The 13,979-nt window shown below is 39.6% G+C and overlaps 1 protein-coding gene across 3 annotated transcripts in view; it reads right to left on the bottom strand.

Moving 5' to 3' along the window:
- Window positions 1-5,522: 5,522 nt before the first annotated feature.
- The window catches only part of LOC122549313 (ras-related protein Ral-A), a 52,325-nt gene continuing 43,868 nt past the window's right edge, over window positions 5,523-13,979 (bottom strand). For all 3 annotated transcript variants that reach the window (XM_043688921.2, XM_043688922.2, XM_043688923.2), the window contains one exon: window positions 5,523-8,552. In XM_043688921.2, the coding sequence (XP_043544856.1) occupies window positions 8,430-8,552 (123 nt within the window). In that variant the 3' untranslated portion in view covers window positions 5,523-8,429. The remainder of the gene's footprint in view (window positions 8,553-13,979) is intronic.

Raw genomic sequence — 13,979 nt, 5'->3', positions numbered from 1 at the left:
AGATTACCATCCATGAGGATTTTAACATAACATGCTGTGTAGAAGTTAGAAATCACTGACCAATGTTAGATTCTCAATTTCTGTATTAGCTTCACATTAATGTCAAAGGTTGCTGTCAGTTTTACAGAATAATTTGGAAAATTGTTTTCACTATTATGATAGCAAAATCTCAGCCACAGGATAAGATCTTTAGAATTCCATTAAGCAAAGCTGTAAAGAGATATGCTGCCAAATGTTTAATCTTGTTCTCATCAGGAGGGGAGAGGATCAAATTTCAAATGATCACAACAATTTATACTAGAGGAAAAAAAGGTGTCGAATAGTTCACAAAATCAGCTCAGATTGCTTTCTCTAAGCATTCCTTTTCTTTGAAGCTTAGAAATCCCTCCATATGAATGTACAAGTTCAAGCAATTATCTTAGATCTGTTGTTAGTGTTCAAAATTGTTCAGCAAGTGCTATGATATAGTACTGGAACTGTGAATGTTTGGCATTTTGCAAGCATGAGCTGGATAGTAAGAGTTTGTATTCCATTGGTAACAAAACAAGGTTTGCTATCAACCAGTCTTTGTGATGTAGAACTTACAGGGGAGGTGATGGTGTAGTGGTTTATAACTAGACTATTAATCCAGAAACTCAGCTTGTGTTCTGGGGACCAGAGTTCGAATCCTGCTGTGACAGATGGTGGAATGAGTGTTAAAAAGGATCTACTGATAACACAAATCATGAAATAATAGTGGGGAGGAAAACCCAACTTGTTCACCCGTGCCCTCTGAGTAAGAAAATCTACCATCCTTACCTGGTCTGGCCAATACAAGACTCCGAATATACAGCAATGTGTTTGACTCTAAACTGCAATCTGCAAAGGTCCAGCAAGCAGAGTTTTATCAATCACTTCAACGCAATAAAGAAATGAAACCAGATGGAGCATCTGGCATTGACCTCGGCATCAGAAAATACTACAACAGAAACTGCCTTGTCGACTCTACAAAGTACTCCTTACTGACATCTAGGTGCTAGTGCCAAAATTGGCCAGTTGTCTCAGACTAGTCAAGGAACACCCTAACAGTCATACTCAGAATTATACCAAGTGGAGGAGTAGGGCTCCTGGGCCAGAGCTTATCCACTTTCCTTCTGTACTTGTTTTTAATTTTTTTTTTTTAAAAACTCCCCCCCCCACCCCTCTACTTGCATTCTGGAGGGAGCTGATGTGTGGAGGCAGCAACAGCAATGTATGCGGGCCCAGAGCAGTTGGCTAGTGTGCCCAGACAGAACTCTGGCAGTCAGTGGCATTGTGGAAGCGACTGGATGCTAAGAGCAGTACTCTGGCAGCCTGTGGTGAGATGGCTGGTGGTCAGTGGCGAGACAACAGCACAGAGATAGAGATTGAGCCCAGAGCAGGAGAGTGTGCATAAGCTTGTGGTGAAAGCTCTGTGTGAAGCGATGGCAGGCCGTTGGCTAAATGAGGACTGTAATTTGTAACTTAAATTTTATTTTGTACTGAAAACAACGGTCATGTTGACATTTTAAATTTAATTTTTCTAATTTTTACTTAAGGTTTTGCACTCTCTACCAAGGTGTATTGGTGAATGTAAACTATTCACTGTACTCCTTTATCTCTGTACTCAAGTATACGGACCATAAAACCCAATCCTAATACCTTACAATATCCATTCAACCATCATCCCTGGTTACATTCTGTCCAACCAGGTCAAACCCAGCAGAGGTGGAGGCACAGTGGTATGCAATCTGGAGGGAAATGCCCTGGTTTCCTGAGGATCGATGGTATACCCAATGAAATCTCAGCTTCAGGTTAAACAGGGACGAAGAAACCTCCTGATTAGCATGTACCATCGTCCCTCAGATGAAGAATTGGTACTTCATGTCAAACAACACTTAGAGAAAGCAAAGGGTGGCAAGGGTGCAAAGTGAACTCTGGTAGAAGATTTTGAAATCCCTCAACCAAAAGTGGCTCGACAGGAGCACTACTGATAGAGTCCCAAAGAACAAAGCTGCTACACTAGTTCTGCAGCAGGTGAGGAGGAAAGAACAATCCAGTACATGCCCTCATCCTCACTAATCTGCTGGCTGCAGATGCATCAGCCCATGAAAGTATTAAGAGTGACCAATACACACAGTCTTAAATGAAGATAAGAGACCTGCCTTCACACTGACTACTATCGCTGTACTAAATGTGACAGACTGAACAGATCCAGCAACTCAAGCCTGGTCATCCATGAGGCACTGTGTGCTGGAGTTCTGCTGTTGATGGCTCAATCTGCAATCTCATGCCTCAGCATATCCCCCACTCAACCATTATCATCAAGTCAGGAATCAACCCTGGTTCAATAGTGTTCAAGATGACATGCCAGGAGCACCAGAAATACCTGAAAATGAGGTGGCAAAATGACCAAGCTACCAAATAGGACTACTTGGGTGCCAAACAGCAAGCAGGACCTAAGCATCCCAGAACCAACTGATCATTTATGTTCTGCAGTCCTGCCACAGATAGTTGTGAATGGTAGAAAACAATTAAGCAATTCACTGGGAGGAGAAATCTTTATAAATATCCTCTTCTCAATGATGATACAGCCCATAACAACTAATGATGAAAAGGCTGAACATTCACAGCAATCTTCAGCCAGAAGTGAGTGATCCATCTCTGCCTCCGCCAGTGGTTCCTCAGAACAGATACAGCCTTCAGCCAGTTCGATTCACCACATGTGATATCAAGAAATTGTTGGGGGCACTGGTTCCTGCCATGGCTACGGGCCCTACAACATTCCAGCAATAGTACTGAAGACTTGTGCTCCAGCACTTATTGCTCCCCTAGCCAAGTTCTTCTAGTGCAGTTATAACTGCATCTACCCAGCAATGTGAAAACTTGCTCAGTTATGTTCTGTAAACCAAAATCAGGACAAATCTAACCCAACCAATTACTGTTCCAAATCAATCTACTCAAAATGATGGAACATATTATCAAAAACTCCATCAAGCTAAATCTGGTCAATAATTGCACAGTAACTCCCAGTTTGGGTTCTGCCAGATCCACTTAGTTCCTGACCTCATTACAGCTTTTGTTCAAACATGGACAAAAAATAATGAATACCAGAGATGAGATGAATAAAACAGCTTTTGACTTCAAGGACATAATCAACATCAAGCAGCCCTAACAAAATTGAAATCAGAGGGGGCAAAGTCTCTTTTGATTGGAGTTATACCAGACACAGCATGATGATCATGGATTATTGGAGGTCAGTCATATCAGCTGTAGGATGTCTCTGCAGAAGATCCACACAATAGTATCCGAGATCCGACCCAACTTTCTTCAGCTGCTTCAAGATCTTCCCTCCATCATAAGGTCAGAACTGAGGACGTGCAATCATTGGAGAACGTTCAACAACTTTTGAGACTCGTCAGACACCGAAGCAATCCACGATCAATTGCAACAAGACCCAAACAATGACAAGGCTTGGGAGGACAAGTAGCAAGTAATTTGATGCCACACAAATGCCAGGCTATGACCATCTTTAATGAAAGACAATTTAACTACCACCCTGGACATTCAGTGTTACCATCACTCAACCTCCTTCAAGGTTACCATTGGCCACAAAGTCAACTAGACTCACCACAAACCAGTGGTTACTACAGTAGGCCAGAAGCAAGAAAAGTGACAGCAAGAAATTCACCCAATTCCCCAAAGCACGTCCAGTATCGACAAGTCAGGAATGTGATGGAATACTCCACTTGCCTGGATGGATGCAACTCCAGCAACACTTAAAGCTCAACACCAAGATAAAGCAGCCCACTTGATCAGTGCCACATCCACAAGCATCCACTATCTCCACGACCTGCATTCTGTAGTACACACTGCTGCTTTCACAAGATGCACTGCAAAAATTCAAAAGACCCTTAGATAGTACCATCCAAACCTGTGACCACTTCCATCCGAGGACGACAAGGGCAGCAAATACATGGGAACACCAACACCTGCAAGTCCCCCTCCACTCACCATCCTGAATTGGAAGTTTGTCACCATTCCTTCAGTGTCACTTGCTCAAGTTCCTGGAACTCCCACCCACAAGGCATTATGGGTCAACGTTCAGCATGTGGACTGAACTGCCTTGAGCTGTTGCATCACCACCTTAAGGGCAACTGGGGATGGGCAATAAATGCTGGTCAGCCAGCAACACCCACATTCCATGAATGATTTTTTAAAATCCTGGTGTCATACTCGTATGGACATTTGAGCAGCATTGTGTATCATTGCGTGATGGCAGAACAATTCTCATGCAAATGCGAGATCCTGTTAATGCAAAATACCATCCCATACCCACAGCATGGGCAGCAATACGAAATGGCTTATTTAACTCGAGAATTGAAAAATTTGCTTTTCTAGGAGAATGGTGTAGAACAGACCATTTTTCAGATGTGGAAACTGCAACCTTCAATGAATAAAGAGGAATATATATTCAAGCCTTGCAAGTTTTTGAATTACCCAAGATTGTGTCACTCAGCACCCTTTTCTCCTGTGGTATATATTATCTGAAATTTGGCATGTGTTTGTTCTGATGACTGGAAGACAAAGTCTTAACATGTCACTTAGAGCTACATTAAAGTTCTGTCTTATAAAATGAAAGTAAAATAACTGACAAGTTTTGGACCCTGTTAGATTTAAGTTATATTTAATACAGTCTTGCTCAAGCAAGCTTTGGGTTTTCTGTGGGGGATAGAGATCCTTTATTATGTAATGAAAAGTTGTGCGCTAATGATTCCTTGTCTCAGTATTCCTAAACTGTAATCTCAAATGATCCAGAACTCTGGATCCAGTCTGTTCTTCCATTCTCTATATTGCAGATTATTTCTGCATTTGTTGATTCCTCAATTTTGAATATCCTCTCCAAAACCTGACCATTTTACATTTTATTTATTTTCCAATTCATGGGTTCTTTCGTGGTTACTCACTTGTTTATAACCAAAAAAAATGGTTCTACCCTTCTAACAAGACAATTATGGAAGTCGTTCAACTTCACTGTTCCGACTGACGTCCACTTATGGTTTTCCATGTGGTTCATTCTATTAACGATTTTGATGCCAATTACACCCCCAGATGATACTCAAATTGTCACTTTGGTCACCAAAGACTTGTATTCTTAAAAACGTCACCATCATAAATAAAATTCAAATTTCATATAAAGATGTAAGTTTATCCCATTCCTTCCCTTCATTAGGGACCTTCTTCATTTGCGATCAAACCTTGTTCACAAAATTTGCTATAATAAACATTTTGTACTCTAGATTCAAGGATGTGACTGCATTATCCTCTATCCACCTTACTGAAATAAGCACACCTTGATTTTACACTTAAGTGCAGGGATCAGATCTCGAAGCTAAAATTCCTCAGGTCAGTTTTTAATGGAGGATATTTTGTGGTAGTTAAGTTTGATCATTTAGGTAGATCACGGATTGAAAAAGAGAGTGTATTACTCCATGATTTAAAGAGAAGTTTAGCCTACAACACAATGCTGTAAAAAAAGTGTTATTTTATTTTGTAATGGTTCAACATACAATTAAAATGTTTTATGGGCAAGGGCATCAGCTTTTAACACTTGTGTTTTTCAGCTTCATAACACCATAATACCCAGGCTTCACATATACTGCAAGTCTAAATGTTAGTGGTTAGAATTATTTTCATTCTTATAATTCACACTGCTATACAAATTTCACTGCTATGCACTGTTCACACAAAATATTTTATAAAAAAAAAAGTGTCCAAATTGCTTATGCTCAAAACAAGATTCATATACCTTGCAGCAATTCTCCATGGCATCCCTCAATTCTATACAGTGGAAATAGCTCCTACTTTCAAATACACAACAATAAAAAGTTTAAAACATGACAAAATTCAAACAATGCTCCTAAATAAAAAAAAACGACAGAACAAATTACTGTATATGAGATACATTCTAGGTTCCCAGCACTTCAGATTTAGTGGTGTCATCCTGGCATTCCTTTGAAACTGTTAAAGAATCCAAACAGCTTTTTTGAACATGTCTCAATTCCTTGTGTCAGTAAACTTCAGCCAATAGAAAAGGGAATACATTGGCTGGTTGGTGGGGATTTCTAAACCCAACAGTTCCAATCTTCATTCTTTCATTTTCCCACTAATCTCCTTGTAGGCTGGGTACTATAATTTGAAGGACAACACATACGTTACAAAAAGAAGTTTAACTATTTGAACCAAAATGCATAATTCTGAAGATGGTAGCCCCAAATATCAAGTCAACTGAATTGTGTTCTGGGCTATTAGACCCAAAATATGGCACATTTTACAGGATTACAGTAAGACGTTCTTTGCAGTTTTGTCTGCATAATTCATTTGCCACACTCCTGATGGATGTAACCTGTAAAGCTTTTAAATTAAGGCATTTTCAGACAAGTTTCTATTTACAAGTTTTACACTGCTTTTCTACTGTACAGCCTGGCTTGATATGCATGTGTATTTATTGTGCATTAGTGCCTCATTTGAAAAGCCAGAATCTGCCTCAAAATGCCACTTACAATTACTTTGATATGACAAATACAGTGAAATCCATCTACATGCAGGTCTAGCACATTAGCAAACAGAATCCCAATTTTTCCCCATCCTATTACAGTCATAATCAAAATTTGTTACATCTGAGTAACTCATGTTCATCCCAACTGATCATAAATTTCAGGAATCCCATGCTGACAGAGTCCACCTTCTGTTTCTCAGTTTGGGAAGATAATTTAACCTAACCTGCTTTACAGGAAACCCACAGAATCAGATGGAACACTAATTTTGCACCACACAATTGCTACTCACCACTGACATTTCCTTCCATTGGGAGGGGAGTAAAACCAATATTACGTTTGATCAGTTTCTAGTGAGCGTGTTGCGTTAAAATTGCCCCAAGGTGTCTACCTTATATGGGCTGTCACAGCAGGTGCAAGCTTCTCAAGAGGCCATAAGTAGTAGGGGGCTCATTGAAATCAAAGACTAATATGATCAAATCCTATCTGTGACTAAAAGGAAAAAAACTAACCCATTCACTTGTGTAGATATAATACACAACTATTTGCAATCTAATAATTGGAGATCATAATTTAACCCAGGTAGTTTCATGGTCAAGCTTCCCAAACTTCTCTCTCAAGACCAAAACAAGTTTATTAAATTCCAGGGGGCTGAAAGAGATGTCAAGTGCTCAATCTGCCAACAGCAAAGCAAAACTACTGACTACTGCTTGAGTAACTCAACATTAAGTCAAAAATGAAACTTCATGAGAATTCCAGTTTTACTCCAATTAACAAAACTGCAAGCTTAAAACAGCATGCATTCCTGTTATTTAGTACAGCAACAACAGGAGTAATTTATTGTTGAGGAATTAGGCTTAATTATTTAAATATCCCACACCTTTTTACTCATACTAAAACTGGTTTAGAACATTGTAGGGAGGAAAGTAATGACACCACAGGCACATGGAATTTTCCCTATTTAATTTCAATGTAGCAAATATCAGAGAGTGACACTGGGACGTAAACAAGCTGCTGTACACTCTACTGTTGGAAGTATAGTTTGACTAACAGGTAACATTAGAAATTCATGGCACCAATAGTCTAAGTTTACTGGCAATGCTACAATAACTAGCATTCATAAAAAGGCAAAACAAATGCTAAGCGGCCAGTTGGAGCTGCCAAAAACCCAAGTAAGCTCATTTAGAAGGAAAACACTTAAATTTTACAGGTTGCTCTTAATACTTAAGATTTTTAAACCATCAATGCAGTAAGTTTTATCTCAGCTTGCAATGGGTCAAAAATGAGTGCTGTTATTAACAGCAAGTATTTTAGAAAATTCAGTGGTGAAAAACCAGTGCAACCTACTCAGCTTACAAGTAGACAGTATTTTTTCCTCGAAAGGAAAGAGCAAATCCAGCAAGATAAAGTTCTGTGAGACGCAAACTAGTTATCTTCCAAATAGCAGTACACTTCAGCTCTGGTTTTTACCAGAGAAAAACGAAAAGCTCTTATAGGAATCTACAAATGCTGATTGTTAAATCACGTTTTGAATCTGGACTAAGTGCTTTGCCTTGCGAGAGAAGTGAGTTACCAGTTTTCACTGCAATTTAAGTGACGACTGAAATGATTAACCCAAAGAAACGGCCAATGGTATTTTACATTAAAAAAATTGAAATCTGAAGCCCAGATACCACTTGACATCGCAAAAGAAAAGCAATGCTTCGGATTCACATTAAAACCTCCTGATCAATTGTGTCCTCAAGTTGGCTTCAATTCATGCTCTGAAACCAGAATGTGTAAAACAATAGTGTACCTTCAATCACTTTGAAGGACAGTGAATGAAATGAGATACTTAGTATGCTTAAACTTCTAAAATTGTTTGGTCTGCAGAGTTTATAAAATGCAACATCTTTCCCGGATCCTTTTTGCTATGCTTTTCCGTTTCTTCTTTCCATTCTTCTCTTTACTATCTTCCATTTTTCTTGCACGTATTTCCCTCATCAAGTCAAAGAAAACCTACAAGGAAAGAAAAAGGTCAATAAATTGTACATAGAAGGACAATGTGACATGTAAAAAGTTTGACATTTGAAATGAAAGACACTGAACTAAACAGGGTAATACTTGAAAGTTATGCATAGCCAAAAAAGAAATTGAATGCATGTCACACATTTGCACAGTTTAAAACAAACTGCAAGGAATTTTCCATGTTTGTTTGTTTAAGATTTAAAATATTTGTACAAAATAAGGAAAGTTGCACCCATGATGTGTGAGGTGGCAAGTCCAGATTTCAGGAGCACCAATGTCAGCTCCAATGTTGACAACAAAAACATCTTGGTATTGTGTCTACGTTCAAGATGTTATACAAATGCAAGTTGGAAACCGAAAGTAAATTATTGACCTGTTATTTGCCTCACTGACAAAGGATAGTGAACAGTTACTCCACTTTGCAGATTATGAGGAGTGGTGTCCCACGAGGATTTGTATTGGGCCCTCAACTATTGACAATATTAGTTAATAGCTTAAGGTTAGCAAGCCCCATAACCAAAATTTTCCAACAGCCAAACTGAAACAAATCTACTATTTATTCAATATTAGGGGATGATCGTAACAAATGAATTTCAGCGCAGACAAATGTGAAGTTATCTATATTGGTTGCAAAATGGATAGGATACTTGTTTAGTGATACAAGTTGAAATCAGTGGAGTTGCAAAGAAACTTAGAAGTACAGGCACAGAGATCATTAAATACTACAAGTACAGAAAATGCATAAAAGAACAGTACACAGCCTTTACATCTATAGGAACAGGGTAGCAATCATGATTCATCTTGACAATGCACTGATTAGATCACACCTGGAATACTGAACAGCTTTGGGCCCCATCCTTTAGGGGGTATAAAAATCTTGAAAGAAATGTAGCACAGAATGATAACTGGACACAAAACTAATTTGTTTGATCTTGACTTATTTCCTGTAACATGAAAAGCCACAGGATGATTTGATCAAGCTTTAAGGAGTAATGTAACACAAGGTATTTCCACTGGCCTGGGCATCCAGGCTGCCAAAGGGGAGTGTACAGGAATGATGCAAAAGCTGAGTGTCATAAACACTTCTACATGCAAAGGAAGTAACAGACATTTGAAATACCTCCACAAACAGTAGATCATCTTTAAAGGACATTTTTTTAAAAAAAATCAATATTTGTTGACCAAGGTATCAAAAGGTGAGTGAATGAAGTTTGGTCACAGATCAAGCATGATTGCAGTTAATGACAGAAAAAGGTTTGAGAGAGCATCTTTTTTCTTTGTACATGGGGTGGTGTTGCTGGCTAGCCCAACATATCACCCAAACCCAATTGCCTTATGGTTTTGCTGAGCTGCCATTTTTAACCACTACAGTCTGCAGTGTAGGGACAACCACAGTTGTTAGGGAGTCCCAGAATTTCATCTATTCACACTGTCATGACAGGATGGTGTGTCACTTAAAGGGGAATTGGAAGTTTGGTCTTCACATGCATCTACTGCCCTAGTCCATTCACATGGTACAGGTCACAAGTTTGAAAAGGTGCTAAGAATTCATGGTGAATTACTGCAGGGTATTTTGCAGAGAACACACTGATTAAAAAAAAGTCAATGTTGAAGGCAGTTGATGGGTGTGCCAATCAAGTTCTGTCCTGGATAGTGTTGGGCTCTACATATTCAGAGCAGAAACCAACAAAATGGACAGTATTCCTAACTTGTGCCTTGTAGTTGTTGGGCAGCCATTAGGGATGGGCACTCGCAGAATTCCTAGCCTCTGGCCTGCTGCTGTTGCTACTTATTGGTATGGCTGTCCAGTTCCATTTCTAGTCAATAGAATCCCCCACTATCAACTTCCTGGGGATTCAGTAATGGTAAGGTCATTGAATATCAAGGGTAGCTTGATTCATTAATGTATATGATCATAGTCTAAAATTTGCATGGCAAAAATTTACTTGCCAATAATTCAGAGCCTGGAATTTGCTCCAGATAGAGATGGACTGTTCCAGCAACTGAATCATAAATAATCTGAACACTGTTCGCTGATTAAAGCACATTGCCAAGCAGCAGTATGGCCTCAGTTGCTACTAGTGAGGAACTGCAGCAATGATGCTCCTGGGTCTGAAATGATTGACCCACATGACCAATCTTATCTGCTAGGTGTGACTGAAAAAAAAAGCTTGGCTACGTGCCCTAGTGGCAGAATAGTAACGTCCCTATACGTGGGCCAGAAGGTCCAGATTTAAGTCTCACCTGCAGCAGGGGTATATAATATCAACCTGTTCAGAACTAGTTAGAAAATAGTCAAACTTTTTAAAAATCTTTCTAAAAAAGAAAATTTAGGGTAGGGCTCTTGTAGCACAATGTCCCCAACTCTAGACCAGGAAGCCCAGGTTCAAGTCCCACATAGTCAAGAGGTGAGAGATATTAAAATGGGGAAAATAGCTTGGCTGGGAGTACAGCAGTGGGACACAGATCTTCAGAACTCTTGCTGGAATATTGGCAGGGCTGAGCATATTAATGAGTCAAACTGGTCAAAAAGACCAACATATGTAGATTAAATTAGATTCCCTACAGTATGGAAACAGCCTATTTTGTCCAACAAGTCCACACCAGCCCTCCAAAGAGTAACCCACCCAGACCCATTCCCCTACTCTATATTTACCACTGACTAACATACCTAACTAAATGCAATTTAGCATGACCAATTCACCTGACATGCACATCTTTGGATTGTGGGACGAAACCCATGCAGACATGAGGAGAATGTACAAATTCCATACAGATAAACAGTTGCCAGAGGCTGGAATTGAACCCATGTCCTGGCGCTGTGAGGCAACAGTGCTAATCCACTGTGCCCTCTGTGTAATGCTGAGGATCTCCAGAAGTGACAGAGATGGATCATTCACTTGGCACTCTGGCCAAAGATGATGCAAGTACCTCAGCTCTGTTTTAACACTACCTGCTAGGCTGTCCACTGGTGATAGGGATATAGACCCTCCATCTCATGTTAGATGTTTAATTTCCCAGCAGTTGCTACTGCACAGCATAGACCTGATCTGCTAGCTGTGAACCATTAGTGGATTGAGAGTCACGTAGAATATACAGTATTTACATCCTCCACGGTCTCTGTTTATACTATGTTGTTTCTACCTTAAGCATGGTAATTTCTCCAAGAGACTTCATCTCAGGTAATTGTAAATTCTACACTGCAGGAATTACTAGACAAGAGCCTTGAACGGCTCATTTACAGATATCTCTGGGCTAAGAGAAATGTCAAGGCCATTTGTTGTGTTTTTATATATTGAAAAATATCCAAACCTAAACACATAATGCTAGTTTCAATGAGAAAAATATCTGGCACCTCAATATTTGCCTTTAGTATCCCTAACAATTCTACACCTTGTATACACTGCTCCAGTAATGTCAGTTGATTTTTTATTTAATTTCCAGAGCATTGTCCTCGATCATGAGTCCAATGACAATACTATTCTGCCACTATCTCCCCTTAGTGAGGATTGTTACTTTGAGTGCACAATACAAATCATAGCAATGGATTGAAGTGAGGAACAACAGGAATGCACAGCCTCAGTACGAAGGATGTAGGATCAAATATGACTTTCAAAAGGGAATCATACAATCAAGGAGATAAAGTGCAGGCCTACAGGAAAAATGGGTCTAGAAACTTCAAACTATTACATATCTAATCAAGTGACTAAAGAATATCAGTACAAATATTACAATGGGTCCAAGCAAGTTTTCCACAATGAAATATTAAAAACTAGCCCATAACATTGGCCATGCCTACAATGGCCAACCTTGCATTGACACCCACATCAATTGAAATAAAACCAAAAGCATTATTTTTTTCGATGACTGATCATTTTTAACATAAGGAAATATAGGTACAGAAATATTTAAAAACAAATATTTTCTTTATAGTACATTTAGATATAGGACTTTTTGCTGGGGAGTGGGAGCAGGAGAAGGGAAAATGCTTGTGGACAAGAAATTGTTCATTATGATCAGGAACTGAAGATAAAAAGGTATTAACATTCCATTCAAGCCATGCTGTTTAAGCAAATCCATCTACATGGTTCTCTACCTATATTTCCTTTTATGTTAAAAACGATCCATCATCTAAAGATAAATGCTTTTGATTTTATTTCAATTGGTGTGTGTCAATGCAAGGTTGGCCATTGCCTGCAATGTTATGGGCTAGTTTTTAAATATTTCCTTATGGAAAATTTGTTTGGACCCATTGTTATATTTGTACTGTGACATTCCTTAGTCATTTGATTAGATCCGGTATACTTTTTACAAGTGTCCAAGACTTCTCAATGACAAAAGAGTTCAACAGTTGAAGACCAAACCACCATAAAGGTCAGGAATATGTCACTCAGCCACTTGAAGCTGCTTTGCCATTTGGAGATCGTGGTTAATCTAACATTGAGCACATCCACCTTCCTGCCCTTTCCCTGTAACTCTTGATTCACCTACTGATCAAGTATATCGATGTTACATAATGAGGACTCTGCAATTTCTTGCCAGAGAGTTTGGGGGAGACAAAAACAACCCTCAGAAGTAGTTCTTCCTCAGTTTTACATTGGCACCTTTTAGACTATGCATTCTGGCCCTAGACTTCATGTAAACCATTTCAGCATTTAGTGTCAAGCCCCTTAAGTATCACCTCTCATTCTAAATTCCAGTGAGTAGAGTACTGAACGGTTTAGCCTTTGCTCATGAAAGAAGTGAAACTATCATGGTATTTGAACAGATGAAAAACTCAGACAATCAAGGTATTTTTCAATGTATAATTTCAGTTACATCACACTGTAAACTTTTGCTATTATTTGTGTGCCTTACAATTGTGTCCTCCACAACCACCTGAAGGAGCGGCGCTCCGAAAGCTAGTTCTTCCAATTAAACCTATTGGACTATAACCCGATGTTGTGATTTTTAACTTTATACTCCAGATGTAGTCTCTCAGCATTCTTATGTACAGTCACAATAAGACTTTTCTAGTCTTGGACTACTTGGTGGGCGGCACGGTGGCACAGTGGTTAGCACTGCTGCCTCACAGCGCCTGAGACCCGGGTTCAATTCCCGCCTCAGGCGACTGACTGTGTGGAGTTTGCACGTTCTCCCCGTGTCTGCGTGGGTTTCCTCCGGGTGCTCCGGTTTCCTTCCACAGTCCAAAGATGTGCAGGTCAGGTGAATTGGCCATGCTAAATTGCCCGTAGTGTTAGGTAAGGGGTAAATGTAGGGGTTTGGGTGGGTTGCGCTTCGGCGGGTCGGTGTGGACTTGTTGGGCCGAAGGGCCTGTTTCCACACTGTAATGTAATCTAATCTAATCTACTCTACAACCCTCATGAAAATGTGGGCCAACATTGTATTAGCTTTCTCAATTACCTGATGCACCTGGGC

Source organism: Chiloscyllium plagiosum, unplaced genomic scaffold (genome assembly GCF_037043375.1).
Source record: "Chiloscyllium plagiosum isolate Xiang-an unplaced genomic scaffold, Cpla_swu_hap1 HiC_scaffold_4, whole genome shotgun sequence".
Lineage (NCBI taxonomy): Eukaryota > Metazoa > Chordata > Chondrichthyes > Orectolobiformes > Hemiscylliidae > Chiloscyllium > Chiloscyllium plagiosum.
Note: the sequence above shows the minus strand (reverse complement) of the source record. Positions and strands in the feature narration are given on the sequence as shown.